This window comes from Ciconia boyciana, chromosome 12 (genome assembly GCF_034638445.1).
Source record: "Ciconia boyciana chromosome 12, ASM3463844v1, whole genome shotgun sequence".
Classification (NCBI taxonomy): Eukaryota; Metazoa; Chordata; class Aves; order Ciconiiformes; family Ciconiidae; genus Ciconia; species Ciconia boyciana.
Window position 1 is genome coordinate 14,959,866 of NC_132945.1, and position 15,288 is coordinate 14,975,153.

The window sequence follows — 15,288 nt, forward strand, 5'->3', positions numbered from 1 at the left end:
AAATGCATCAAAATGTATTTCATTCTTCTGCATAATGGTCTGTTAATTTGAAAAGAACATTTTTGTCTATTTTCATTTTAGAAGTGTACTGACTGTCCTATTGCCCAATTTCATATAGTATTCTGATTCCAAATTTACATTTGGGAAAATTATTCAGTGGCTGCTTCTTTCTTTCAGAATTGTCCTCAGGAGTTGCATTCTTTCTGATGTTTTGCTGTTCTTACTGATAGTAAAGAACATGTAACTAAATTACGGGGAAAATAATGTGTGGTCTTTTTTTGTCTTTCTCTTTTTCAGTCACTATGAGCAAGACCGGAGTGCACTTAAGCGGAAAGAATGGGAGAGAAGAAACCAGGAAGTCCAGCAAGATGAAGATCTATTTGCTTCAGGTTTTAACCTCTTTGGGGAACCCTACAAGGTAAATTGCATAATGTTATGCTTTACATTTTCAGAATGACTTTTATCTGAATGCATTTTACAAATACAAATAAAGCTTTTCATCACCTGTAAGGAATAAGCATGTCGCATCTGCCTTGGTACTTATACTCTTGAATACACTGATTATCCAAACCAGCATATGGCAGCAGAGCAAACTGAATGCTCTGCCCAGCATTGCATGCTAGCATTGACAGAATCGGGAGTTTTGTTTACCGTCCAGTTCAAGATTTCTTCCTCTAAACACACAGCAAAGTCCTGCAATAGAAGTATGCGCAGCTGATATCTCTACAAGTGGGTTTGTACCTACAAAGCTAGCACTTAGTCCTTTTATTTTTAAGAAGAAAATATACCTGAGTTGTTAAAACCCATGTTCTCTCTATAGATAATGAATCCATAAGCTTTCTTGTGCAATCATAACCATCCAAAGAAGTCTTTTGGGAGACTGTCCGAATCTTTGGGGAGCATAACAAGTGTATGAAAGGGACTTATGACAAGTCTTATTCTCTCGAAGGAGCTTTGCTGCCTGAGATTTTCATCACCAAGGGATGTCCCCCTTTATGATTTCTGCTGCTTTGATTTTCAGTAAGACATTCCCTGAAGAATTCATCAGAATGTAAATTTCCATATCTTTTTCTCCGCCCAATCAGTGACATCCATTGAAAGGCCACCACTTCATCTTTCCATTTTACATTGTTAGCAGCTGTAGGGAGGATGAGGGCTCTTTGCAAATCACCTGAAAAGGAGGAGGAAAGACTGGCATTATTATGAAATGGTGTCTAATAATTGTAGATGGGGAGAGTGTGATGGATACACTTGACTCCTAGCTGTACTTTGGTTCAGGCTGACTAAGGAGCAACAGGCCTCAGGTCCTTGGGGTGAACTTGCGAGCTGGAAAGCCCCTGGCTCACATACAAGGGAGTGAAGGTGTCTTGAAAAATATTTCGAAAGGTGGTTTCGAAACCCAAAAGTGCAAGATAACCAAAGTACAGAACAAGATACCATGGCTAAAACAAAGACACCTATCTGGTCTGTAAGTATTGACTAGCAGCCGACTACTTCACCCTATAAATATTACTATCAGGATGGGCCCAATTTGAGCTCTCCCTGAATTGCAGCTGGCCTGCATGCCAGGTGACTCTCCCCTTGAGCAGGGACACCTCTCAAGGTAGAGATTCCTTACCTGAGACTGAGAGATCCTTCCTTACCCAAGGCAGAGAGATCCCTTACCCGCGACAGATCCTCGGTAAGTGACTGATAGCATGCTGAATTAATACTATGAAACATTACTAATCCATGTAGCTACACAATATTATTGTAAATATTGTATGGATAATTCCATTAGACATAAACCACTGACCAAGTCTGAGACTAAGATTGGACCTAGCCGCACCTAGGCTCCAAAAGGAGTTTAGAAAGCAAGGGGATCCACTCTGAACCTCATGACTCAATGGGAGGGTCCTCCTTATTCTTTGCGTCTCCAGTCTCTGTGTGAATCATTTCAACTTGATTCTAACTCAATTTTCCTTTGTATGTTTCTTCCATGCAGTAATTAATAAGGTGAACCTTGCCATTAAACTTATTGGACCTTGTCAAATTATTATTTTATTTCAATAAAACATATTGCTGCTTCTGTCTTCTGAGTGAGGTGCATTCCACTCATCTGTGACAGACTTATTCAGCCAAATAAGGACTATGCACTAGGACAGTTTGTTTGTGGGGTCTTTTTGTTTTGTTTTTATAAAAATTTAATCAATGCAATATTTCTGCATTAGACCACATTTTAGCACCTTTATTTATGGGAATAATAACTTCCTATGAACTGATTTTGTTGAGACTTCCTGCAGGTCGTGCAAACGTTTTTTTAATGTAAGTGGTCATTTGGATTTCAGTAGGTAGACCAATAAGCAAATCATTGCAAAATTTTCTGTCAGGAACTAAAAACACCCCCTCCCCCCCATATCTATTGTACCATAAGAATGATAATATCTGACTTTACATCTGTTTAGTGTGCATGTATTTGCACCAAGCATATGTGTTGTCAAAAACCAAACAACTAAAAAGCAAAAATTATCCTGGTGATTATCCTGAGCAAAATTTTTTTTTTTTTAATTGCTTTTCATCTGCTTGGCAGAGAAGTTTGTCAGATCTGTGGGAGTGAGCAAAACGTAATGTATTACTATCCTAAAAAAGCATTGTAATTATAAATTGCAAAAGACATAAATTAAGAGGAAATTGCATGCAAAAATAGTTGCAACTGTCTTAAATTTGCAAAACAAAGAGAACTAAGTCTGAATAGGAAAGCTAGGTCTTGCCTACATTTTACACTATAGGGAAAAAGAAAAAGAACAAAGTGATAGACTGGTATTTCCATTGTAAGTTCTGCATTGCTAAGAACCAGCCACAGTACAGTTTCCTAGGAATTAATGAAAGCTGGATCTAACTCTTAGTGGATATGTAGTGACTTGTATTGTTAAGCAAGTGCAAAACTAAATTCAGGGGTTTGTTCATGTTTATTCTAAAATAAAATGAAGAGGCCATGAGGTGAAAACAAATGTGCTGCACATTCAGTTTGAATTCCTTGCCATTTTGAGATGAACAGATGTTTCTGTGTGGATGAGATTCAAGGCCTGGTGCACACAACAAGCTGCACCCATCTTGTCTCTTCTGGTTGCTCTCACTGGGAGCAGAATGAGATAAAACATTGCCCAGCAAAGTCAACTGTTGTGGCCTGTGATGAGCACAAGGTCCACGTCCTCAGCTGGGCTAGCTCTACTAACGAGCATCAGCTCAAGGGATGGCTGGTATGTTTCTGAAAGATCTGGGTGTGGGAGGTAAGATGGAGACTACAGTGACAAAGGGAAGGTTGGGAATATCAGGTCTCAGGAAACAGAAAACATCTCTTTTCCTTTCTTTTATTCCCATACCTAATGCCCTTACTTGCTTATCATTCCTTCCTCATTTGCTTCAGCAGTAACCCAGGGAAGGGACTGTTGGGGTAGGGAATACCACCACTGCTGTTTTGATGTTTTAAAGACTGAACAACTGGCAGCTGTTTTAAGACCACTCTAAAATTGGGGATATTAAAACTCGGTCAAAGAAAGGAAGCTACGTTTTCTTATGGAGCTTACTGCCATTGTGTATCACAAGATGTGTGGAGTATCTGCCTCCATCTATCATCTCTTTGTTCATGCTGTCAGAGCATGTTTCTTTCTATCTCTCTGTCAAATAAAATGTAGGTGATCACTATAGTCTTGGACAAGTGCATGTTTCTACATTGATTCTTTGTAGTATGTGTATGTGTACACATACATGAAAAGAGATATTTATTTCTGTGGGTGTATAAAATACATTTGTACACACTTATTAAAAGATAAAAGTGTTCTTTTGAAGCTCTGCTGTCTCATGTGGAGAAACAACACCTTTGACGATGTGATGACATCCAGCATTATTTTGGGAAGGTTGGGCAGCGAGGATTGTGTTGCCCTTTAATGCAAGTTACCGAGCATGTGGGTTGCAGGTCTTGCCTTCAAACTGTGGTGCAACCTGCTAATGCTTGATTTTGCAGAAGTGATCAGAGAAGAGCCTACAGCGGTATGACAACAGATATTTGAAAAAGCAGTGTCAGAGTTTTCCGGAGAGAAGCTGCAATGTTACTACTGAATTGTTGATACCTTTTAATGTTTTGAATTAGTAAAGAGTTTCAGAGATGAGTATTTTAGAGAAAACAGTAGGAGTATTTTTGTTACCTTTCAAAGGAATTGCCTCAGAAGAGTTCAGCTTGAGAAAGAGAACCCAATGGGCAGCATTTCCATTGGGGAGCTTTTGGGGAATGTTAAACCATTTATCTTTTTCAGGTAAAGCCCCTCCACGCTATTCAAGCTTAGCATAAAAAAAGATCTCAGCTTCTAATCCATGGAGGTTAGTTTAAATATGAGGCATGAGAAAGTGAATGAATTATGAAACCTCAAGTTTCATACAGATTTTCACAAAACCCTTGTAAATTGGGCCTGTAAGTTTGAGTGCATTAGTTCTTTTCTTTGTAAAACTATAATGCAATAGCTAGCTAGCAAATTCGTCTTCCAATAGGATTCTATTACAGATCTTTTTTGAAAGCAATAGAAGCAAATGTAGGAAGGTGTACATTTCCTAAATTAACAAGAGCCTAGAATGAGGGGGAACGCTACTAGCCATGAGTCACAAACCAGACGTATAATTTATGCCTTGGAATACTCAGAAAATGCTGCATTTCCTTGATAGTGGCAAAATTGTCATTCAACGTGCTGTTCAGAAAATAAGATGTACAGAGGTTTCCTTTAAGAAATCAGCCAATTATCCAGAATGTGAAGGTAGAAATTGTCCCCAGTCTGGAAGTAACAAAGAGCAACCAGAAATTATGACTGGATTTTGTCTCTGTCTTGCTGGCATCCAGGCTTGTCAAGAATCCTCTGCTTCTCACGAGCCCTGAATTTGTTGAGGAAATAAAATAAAAAGTTTAATGTTATGCTTTATGTCTTAAATGCAAGTCATATGCTGCACTACACACCTGAGCTCATTCAGGTTGTGATGCACAAGTCTGGTCTTAGTTGTGTGTGCTCTAGTTTTATTTAAGCATAAGCCAGATTACCACTCACATTCACTATTTGTTTTTGCTTCGCAGCCTGGTCCAAAGGCCATTGAAGAAAGTAATAAACCTTCCATTGACTTCCATAACTATTGGATATGAGCTTTAGTGCACTTAAAATATGCTAAGGATGTCTAAATTAATTTAATCTCCATGCTTTTCAGGAAATATATTTTTTATTAATGCTCCCAATAAATGACTACAAATAATAATACCTAACATTTATACAGTGTCTTTTATCCCCAGGATGTGAACATTCTGCATAAAACAGAGTTAGTATTAAAAAAAATCATATTTAGCATTGTGACACATAAAAGAAAGTAAATTGAGAGAATCAGATACCTCCAACACAGAAATGATTGAAAAGCTCTACATTCAAATTAAAATATTGATTCCCTCTCTGAAGATCTAGACAAGAGCTGTTTAATGTGCTGTGATGTTGAAGTGTTACAGTGATGATATGTTGTCAGTACTTTTTTTTTTTTTTAATTTTTTGCTTTGTGGAAAGTACGCTAAATGCACCCTGGAAGTGTAGCTGAACCAGAGGTAAAGGTTGGTGGTCGGCTTTTTTCGATACTTGGTTGTTTCCCATGTGCTATCCCATAAGGAGTTAAAGTGTTTGGGGAAGGAGGAAACAGAACAAGTATGTAAGTGTTTAGACTTTGCATCATAATTCCTGCTGGGCCCTTAAGCACAATGGAATCTCCTTGTTTTAAATCTGGGGGTTGAAGAGAGCGCCTGGTTTTGGCTGCTGCCCAAACAGCTCATTGTGCAACTCAGTTGAAGGAGACTGCTCATATACAAAGAGCTTATTCTTGGCTTAGCTAGAATATAATTTTTGCCACTAAAATGACCAACCTAGGGATTTAGTGAATAAAAGTGATTCGTGGTTCTCCACAACTGGGATTATTAACTGTGTCAGTTAGGAGCACTGGCAAAATGTATATAGATGAGAACAACATAGAACAGTTAATTTTTAAATCACTGCCTCAGTGCAGTGGTAATATATGTTACAGTCCCTGAGAATGAGCAAAAGGAAATTTGCATTTATTATCTTCTTTTTCAGCATTCTTTATGGCATGTGCAGTACTAAGGAAAAAAAAATATTTTTCTGCAATATTCTTCTCATCTCCTGACGAGTTCAGCAGTGGGTAATATAAGCAGATATTTCAGAAGAAATCCATGCATGGATTTTTTTCATCACTCAAACTTCTGCTTAATACTTGAGGAAAATGGGATCAGTGGCATGGTAGGATCCCTCGTCAAGGAATGAAGTGCGACACACTCTAACCAAGCACAAGCTCATAGTGCTGCCTTTCCCCATCTTTATGGCCTGGTGTTAAGGTGTCTTTGGACTGTGGCACGACTTGCTGTATGGAGTGGAAAAAAAATCCCAAACATATGTAAAACTATAGTTGGCTGTATCCTGAAGTATCTTACATACACTGCAACTTCGTCATTTAATTCCAGACCATAGAAGTTAACCATGTGCTTGAACAGGAACTATAGTTTTGCTTTGTTTTTATCCTTTGAGTCTTGTAAAGTAATAAGCATGGGGAATAAGATGTTTTAGTTCTCTGCTGGTCGTTTCAATGGAACATAAAGGTCAATAAGAAGGCTGGTACTTTGGGTCTCTGTGGGGTGAGTTAGAACAGGAAGAGAGAGAAATTAACTGTGTATTAATTATAGCTTCCAGCTTATTTGTCCAGCTTTTTACAAGTGAAAGGGAAAGGAAAAAGAACCAAAAAACCCCACTTCATGCTTCAAAAGAAAAAGTGTAATAGCAGTGAAACACAGATGAGTCAGTATTTATTTAATAATTACTGGAATTCAAAGAAAAGCACAAATCACAAATACAGCCAGCCCGCAGACAACGGAAGAATCCCAACACTTATGAATGTGGCAATCATGTCTATTTATGTTTTATAAGAAAATATTTTTGAATGATCTTTTATTTGAAGCTACTGTAGCATTTGAGTGGGTAGAAGCTTTTTCTTTTCTAGATTCAGATGGTAGATACCTCAGGTCAAACCGAACCCTCTATAGAAAAGTAATTGGCGTTACACTGGAGTGAAGAGTTTGGTGCTATATGTTTATTACAGACTACCTAGCTTCTATTTATGGCAGGACTATGGGTCAAGGGGCTGACAGAGCAATAACATACTTAAATAAACTGTGTGATTGCAATTCAAATGCTCAGTAGCCAGTAATTGCACGTTCATGTTTTGCACGATATGAAAAGTACAAGCCCAACATCTCTGACATAAAACTAGCCTATTTTGCTCCTAACATCCATAACTGATGCAATTTAAACACTTCTCTGAGAGCATATTTAAGAAAATGGGAAGCAGTGTACAAGTGTTACTCATGCAAGCCTGTTTCATGAGATTCTTTGAACACAGTTATTGATAGGTTTTTCTTACATAACATATGCAAAATGTAATTGAAATTAAATTAAATGTCAGCATGACACCGTTAAACAGCTAACATTTGCCATCTTCTAAGACAACTATTCTGAGCAGTAACTTCGTAATCAGGAATTTACTCACCCTTTTCCTTTTTTTTTTTTTTTTTAATATTTTAGACAAATAAAGGCGATGCCCTTGCAAACCGTGTCCAGAACACATTGGGAAATTATGATGAGATGAAGGACCTGTTAACCAACCATTCTAACCAGAGCCACCTTGTAGGAATCCCAAAGAATTCTGTCCCACAGACACCCATTGACAAAAATGAACAGAACTTTTTCCCAGAACCAAGAAACAGGATGATCCCATCTCATCAGATCAGTGGCCACTCATCGACATCAATGCCTCCACCTTCTTCATTGTCATCTAATTCTACTTTGCTACACAGTCACCAGAGCAGCAGAAAGTCGAGGACAGACTGGCCACGTGGTGGTCACAACTCTAGTGGGGCCCAGCCAAGCCAATCCAGTAGTCAGCAGAGTCGGACAAAGCATAGTTCTTCTCATGACCAGCCACAGGGCAGGTATGAAGATCTCTATAATTGTCAGAGTGAGCAGCACAAAAGTGGAGGAACCGAGGAAGCAAATTCTATTGCAGCATCTTCACATTCGAGGAGGCATACTCATTCAAAGTCAGCAGCTGGAGAACATACTTACAAAGAAAACAGTCATTCGAAGTCACCCACAGAGCTTGAGTTTGTAGGTCATGGTCCTGGATCTCCACTTCCTTCCACATCTTTGTTATCTGCGAACAATGGTCTTTCGACCCAGAATTTCCCACCAGGACTTCACTGTAAAAACAGCATGGTCCAGCAGAAGCCTACAGCCTATGTCAGGCCTATGGACGGTCAGGACCAGGTACCCAATGACTCACCTGAACTGAAACCTCCGATAGAAATTGAGAGTGGTTATGGAAATCAGTCCTTTGGAACACTGCTGGAAGGAAAAGTGAACACACCTAGTTCGAAGAACAAAGTACCAAAGCTCAACATTCCTCCTGTTACTGAAGTAAGTAGTTTAAAATACCTTCTCTCTTGTACCGCTTGAGTATTTCATGCACTGAATGTTTTCTTCTGGAAATATGCAGTTCCATTTCCTGGAATTATGGTCTAAAACATTCCTTTTTTTCTAGAATGTGCATGACTACTTTTGGCAAAGTTTGTTGTGATAGTCCCAGTAGCAATATTTAATGAAGTTTTAAAAGCACAGTTTGGAATACTAACATTGCTTGTTTCCAATTAATATTAAAAGACTAGATCTCTGTTGGATGTAATACATTTATACCAGCTAGAATTCTGGACAGAGAACTCTAATATCTCCATTCATCTGCAGTTTTCACTCTTCTTGTATTTTCAGTTAGGAGCTAATTGGATAGAAAGATTGCTGTTTTAAACTCTAAGGAAAAATGGCAGTGTTCAAATTTCAGTAGTACTAAATAGTTTTACCAGTAAGGAGTTTATTTGCAGAGTTTGCTAAATTCCCATTGCTTTTAATGGAATATAATGTGGCTTAAGTTCTGAGTAATGCTTATGAAAATGTGTCCCATTAAAGCTTTTATGCATTTTGAAGAGCTCTTAATATTGGGATTCAGTCCCCATCTCTGCTACCAACAGTTCAAGCTGCTGAATTTTGTACTGCTGGTCAGTACAGTGGTCCTGTGAGGAACATTTTAGTTGGTTCATATTTGTGTCCGTTCCAAGCACAGATGTATAATAAGGATACCAATTGAACTATTTATACTCTGTGTACTTTTTCTCTTATTCTGAGTTTCTCTAAAGCAGTAACCTTTGCAAGGTAGGTTTATAGTGTACGTATGAGCAGAATTGCAATATGGGTTTTTCATAGCTTTCTGTTTTCCCCAAAATATTTCCCTGCCTGGTAATATTTTTATGCTAGGAATGAGGAGCGATGCATTCTTAAACCACTTTATTGCAAAAGGTCAGCTTTTTCTATTGGAATAATTGTTTCAAGCCAATAATTTGTTTGACTATTTAAAAACTTGATGTTATTTATTAACATTCCAGGCAGCAACAAAGACTGATGTGTTTTGCAGTAGAGCTTGGAATAATTTTCTGGGAACTGCATCTGAAAACAGTAAAAGGCCTATTTATATCAAGTGGAAGCTGAGGGTTGCTTGCAGATGGTGTTTTATTAGAAAATGTATTTGTTAATAAACGTAGCTTTGTACAAGATTACTTTACAGATGTTTCTGTTTATTTTTACCTTAGGTTAAAAATCTGCTGATGTAGATGGCTTCATAGTCTGTTGCGATTTGTTGCTAGCATTGTTTGGCAAGTAAATAATTGCATGCAAAGGGAATAATGGTGTTGCAAAAGCAAATACATTTTTTCACTTTTGCCATCTATTAACACTATGAGTCAACAGAGGCACTTTAAAGTGCAGCATTAATACGAAGTATTTCTGGAAACAGAATGTACCTTTTGCAACTTGTATCAACTACTAAGAATGCATTTTTTCTTCCTTTAATTTTTGAGTGAAATCCTGGCACTGTTGAAATCAATTGAGTTGTTAGCAATGTTTTTTGGGCGCAGGATTTCACCCACAGTCTTTTTGCGTAGCTCTAAGAACCTCTGATGTGAACTGTTGTTCTTGGAAAGATTCCTAGTCGCACAGATGAAAAATTACATTGTGATTTTGTTGCTCTAGCTGCTTTAGTTTATATCCTGTGTAGTGAAGAGTATAGGTGTATAATTAATTTCATTTATGATCAAATGAATGGTAAACTTTAGGCACTTTGGAAGTGAATGCAGATAATAATCTTAAAACAGTCTGTGTTATAAGAGCGAACAATAATTTTAAGAGGGAAAGAAAACCCAAACCTGTGTTAAGGTACCAAATAACTTCCCTTTCCGATACAGAACTTATGACAATAGCCAGACTGATGGATCTTTTAAAGGCAAATCTCCTCCTGAGTTTGGAGGGTTGGATTTTTTTCACCTGTGTCAGGACTGTGAACTTTGGCCCTCTGTGTTTTTCCACAGATGTGTATCCTGAATTTGATTTACCCTGCATTCAGCAATAAAACTCCTTCCAATCCAACATTATAGATAACTGGTTTAGTTTAAGCTTAATCAGAACTGACAGTGCACACCTGTGAAACCCATAACCTTTTCAGAATGACTGCAGCGAGTGGCTCTGTTGTAATCTTTATACAATTGATGTGGAGGCTTACGATCCTTTGGTGGTGCTTATCAATTTATGAACCTTCCCTAGCCACCTTTAGCCATAGTGATCTGCTTGAAACAATTTTGCTCCTGCTCCACGGGTTTCCATCCTAACACTGTTCCAGGTGGTGGTGGTGATCTTCTTCAAACTAGCAGTAGGAGAGTTACTTTTTTGGGGCATTTCTCCATAATTTGTTCTGTGTCTCTCCTGGATCTTTGAGTCCATTTTTTCAAGTTGCTGAGTGTATGCATAGAGATTGCACACAAAATGTTTTTCAGTGGTTTCTCTCAAAATTTTGCATGCCCTTAAGATGAGGAATTCGGTGAAGAAATAAAATTCCTAGGTGATGGTCCTGCAATAATGGCATCTATTAAAACGTGCGACGTTGGAAAAGAAAAAGACAGTTTTTACTATCTTAAGGAGGGGGCGGGGAATAAGTAACCAAATATGTGAACAAGCAGATTTAAAAGATGAGTTCAGACTGATGTGGAAATACGGTCTCATTTATCATGGCTTAATGGAATAGGATGTTGAGTGCCCTGGAAGCATTCTGCCATGTGTAAGGAAGTGATCAATTTTATAACATAATTTGTGTCACTTGAGGTGTTGCTCTAAGAATCTTTGCTCGTTCGCTGGGCCCAATTCTGCCCTCAGAGATGCCCATCCATCTTTCAGCTCCTCTGGCATGGACAACATTGTTAATGCCTTGCTGCTGGCATGACTCCACTGTGCAATGGATTGTGGTTTAGTGATTTCTGAGCTTGTAGAGATTCATGGTAAGTTCACACAGACTTACCAGACTGAGTCAGGATGTAGCGTTAGCAGCACTTACGCACCCGTGGACTAATCCTTGCCTCTGAACAGATGCTGTTGTGTGATTTCCAGACCTTGACTCTCCCACACAGAGATAGTTCAGACCTGTGTGCACCATGCATGGGCATTTCTGGTAGAGAAATAGGAACAGCAGAGGCTCTGTAGACTTTTAGTTATGTCCTGTAAGGATTTCTTTATGATTTTGTGATCCTTTTGATTTCTTTTACCTTTCTCCTTCGTTTTACTTATCAGTATTGTTTTCTAAGGGAGAAGGTAAAATATTTATGGTTTGGTGCCTTGAGCAAAACCCAGTATAACCACTAGCACCCGGGCTTGCCAGCCTCTGAGATTCAGAAATTGTGAACCAGACCTTTCAGAACTGGGAGGCCGTAAGGCCATCATGTGACTGCAGGGGGACATGCAGAAATGCACCAGATATCATGACACAGAATTTATAACAATGGCACTGGAGCTGAAACTGATAGAAAAATTGATAGAAAGCCTCAAGCTGTAAACATTATTTTCTGTTCCTTTCTTATTAACTCTCATCTCTTTAGTCTGTATTTACATACATGCTTGCATACATATACATATTAATTCTGAGCTTGCATTTAACATTTGGTAAATCGTGGCAAGCCCGGGACATTGCAAAGAGCTTTTGTATTATGTAGAATTCCACCTACTTAAATTGTATGATGGCAGGTGATTGTTACTTACCACTCAAAGAGGACTGCATAGTTAAATCCTATGCATTTCTTAAAAAAGGGTAGAGGTTAGAGACCACAATAACAACTGATCCTCTCTCTGCTGCATTAAAATCCAGAATCTTGATACATGTATGTATATTTAAACCTCTAGGAATCAGATGCTTACAAATTATTTCAAATTGACTAACTCGGCAGGAGATAGCTGAAAGAAAGCCTGTACTTTTCAGGTTGGGCTCGAACACAAATTACTGAGAGTACTGAGTAAAACAAAAGGTTTTAAGGTCTGTGGGAACATCAGAAGATGCATTCCTGGAAAATCTTATGCTCAGTTCTCCAGAACAATGCATGGATTTCCAATAAATGTTTAGGGGTGGGAAATCAAGGGCAATTGAGATCATGTTTGATTCTCAAGGCAGAGTTTTTAAATCTCACTGCAAAATTGGCCTCATGTTCCTACAAAGTAGCAAATGCTCGTATACAAAATTTTCCCAAAAACACAAAGCTAGGAACAGATCCAAAAGACCTACAACATCTATGTCACCACCCACTTAAGTAATAAAAAATGGAGAACTTGTATTTTCACTTTACTTCTAGGAAAATATTTTGACAGGTTCAGTATACTGCAAAGTGATAAGCTTCTGTTATGTGTTTCAAATCATTCTGTTATCGCTGCATGTATTGATTAGCTTAGTACTTTCTGAGCTAGCTATAAAAAAGGCTGCTCTCTTTCTGCATTAAAGAGCAAGAAAAATTGACAGGTAGATAACCATATTGATTGAACCTAAATAGTAAATGCAAGAGGCTTATATAAGACTTATAAAACTCTTTATAGGAACCAAAGCCAGTTTAATATCTTTTTTTTTTTAATTAAATGGAAAGTAGATGTCTTTAATTAACCACCCCCACACCCTTTTGATATACATGCTACTCTAGTTGCCAACTATAGTACATTACCATAGCTGTGGGCAAATCACTTTTTTCAGATGCAAGCTTTAGCAGTCCCCCAGACTTTGAGCTCTGAAGAAGAATGGACTGAATCACGCATTAAGCTGAAATCCCTTTGCTTGGTTCATATTTCAAAAGTCTGAGGCCAAAAACAAACCCAAAGAGCAGTATTTCTTGCAGTATTACAGGTTACAGCCATATGTTTTTCATTTGTAAATACTGTGAGAAGTAATGTTCTTGTGATACTTCTAAATGAAGACCATATGACACCACTCGACTGAAGACCTCTTATTGTGGCCTTTCTAAGGCTACTGTCCGATTGCTTGGACAATTGCTAGCAAAGCTATTTTGCAGGAATAGCAAGAGGACAGCTTGCTTATTTTAAATCAAACATAAATAAGCATATTTAGGGCCTGATTTTGAACCAGTGTGACTAATGGGAACGTTGCATTTCAGATCAGACTGCAGAACAGGGCACTTTAATTAAAGTCAGTTGAATAGGTGTGGTTAAAAGAACTGACCATGTATATTTGGTTTGAGAAAGGAAGGGTTAGATAGCTTCTTCCCCATTATGCATTTGTTAGTGGGTTTTTTGTTTTGTTTTTTAAGCTACTCTTAACCTTTTCATGCTGGGAGGAAGAAAAAAATCTCAGTGAAATTAGAGTACCTCTATTTGTGAAGAGTCAGTCTCATGGTGTCTCAAAGTGATTTTTTTTTTTTAACCTTTTTGAAATTCCCAGTGCCAAAGTAACTGCTTATAAGTAGCTTGTTATTGGTCCAAGTTAAGTGTAAGAAATACTGTTATTCAAACGGTGTCATATGAAATGTCACAAAGTAAAATGACCTCAAAGGCTTTGGGGAGAGCAGTAGTAGAATTTGTTTTGCTTGAGCAAAGATGTGGAGGCATCATTTAACAGCTGCAGGGGGAGTGTAGGGTGTATTCATAACTCTGCTAATAGATTTGGTGTGTGACTATGGAACAGTCACTTTGGTACTTCTCAAACTCATTACTGCCAGTTTAATTTGTTGTCATAGTTTAACCCCAGCCGGCAACTAAGCCCCACCCAGCCGCTCGCTCACTCCCCCCCAGTGGGATGGGGGAGAGAATCGGAAGAGCAAAAGTGAGAAAACTCGTGGGTTGACATAAAGACAGTTTAATAGGTAAAGCAAAAGCCGCACACGCAAGCAAAGCAAAGCAAGGAATTCATTCACTGCTTCCCACGGGCAGGCAGGTGTTCAGCCATCTCCAGGAAAGCAGGGCTCCATCACGCCTAACGGTGACTTGGGAAGACAAACGCCATCACTCCAAACGTCCTCCCCCTTCCTTCTTCTTCCTCCAGCTTTATATGCTGAACATGACACCATATGGTGTGGAATGTCCCTTTGGTCAGCTGGGGTCAGCTGTCCCAGCCGTGTCCCCTCCCAGCTCCTTGTGCCCCCCCAGCCTCCTCGCTGGTGGGGTGGGGTGAGAAGAGAAAAGGCCTTGACCCTGTGTAAGCCCTGCTCAGCAGTAACGAAAACATCCCTGTGTTATCAACACTGTTTCCAGCACAAATCCAAAACACAGCCCCGTACTAGCTACTGGGAAGAAAATTAACTCTATCCCAGCCAAAAGCAGCACAATTGTAGAGGTTTTTTAATCAAACAGAAGGCAGAAATCTTTATCAATCCTATTTCTCATTTTGATGAGTGGTCCTCAGTTCTTTGGTGCATCTGCCTAGGACAGGGGGTTATAATATTTACTCTTCACCCTTAGAGGAATATCGTTCAGATATCTGATGGAAAAGCATTATTATTGTTGCTTTTCCATAACTAAAACTGCATCTTTTCTGCTTCCTTCCATTAATTTAGGGAAAACATCACAAGCCATATTAAAACAGTGTTACGTGTTGTGATACCTTCATGTTGACTGGTAATGTACTTTTGGAATAATGACCAGGATTTGGTAGAACTAATTTTTCAGCATCTTGTTTCCATCCATCTGGCATGCAAATGCATAAGGAAGGATGCTCTTGGATCTTGATAGTCTGCTTAGTTGTCAGCTAACAAGGGCGTTCCTCTAGGGCCAGTCCAGCAGGCATAACCAAGTTGGAGCCTTTGCACTTTTTGTT

The 15,288-nt window shown here is 38.7% G+C and overlaps 1 protein-coding gene across 6 annotated transcripts in view; it reads left to right on the forward strand.

Annotated features, from left to right (window-relative positions):
* The window catches only part of AFF2 (ALF transcription elongation factor 2), a 347,838-nt gene that overhangs the window by 90,739 nt on the left and 241,811 nt on the right, over nucleotides 1-15,288 (forward strand). For all 6 annotated transcript variants that reach the window (XM_072877471.1, XM_072877472.1, XM_072877473.1 and 3 more), the window contains 2 exons: nucleotides 298-418; nucleotides 7,644-8,534. In XM_072877471.1, coding sequence (XP_072733572.1) covers nucleotides 298-418; nucleotides 7,644-8,534 — 1,012 coding nt within the window. The remainder of the gene's footprint in view (nucleotides 1-297; nucleotides 419-7,643; nucleotides 8,535-15,288) is intronic.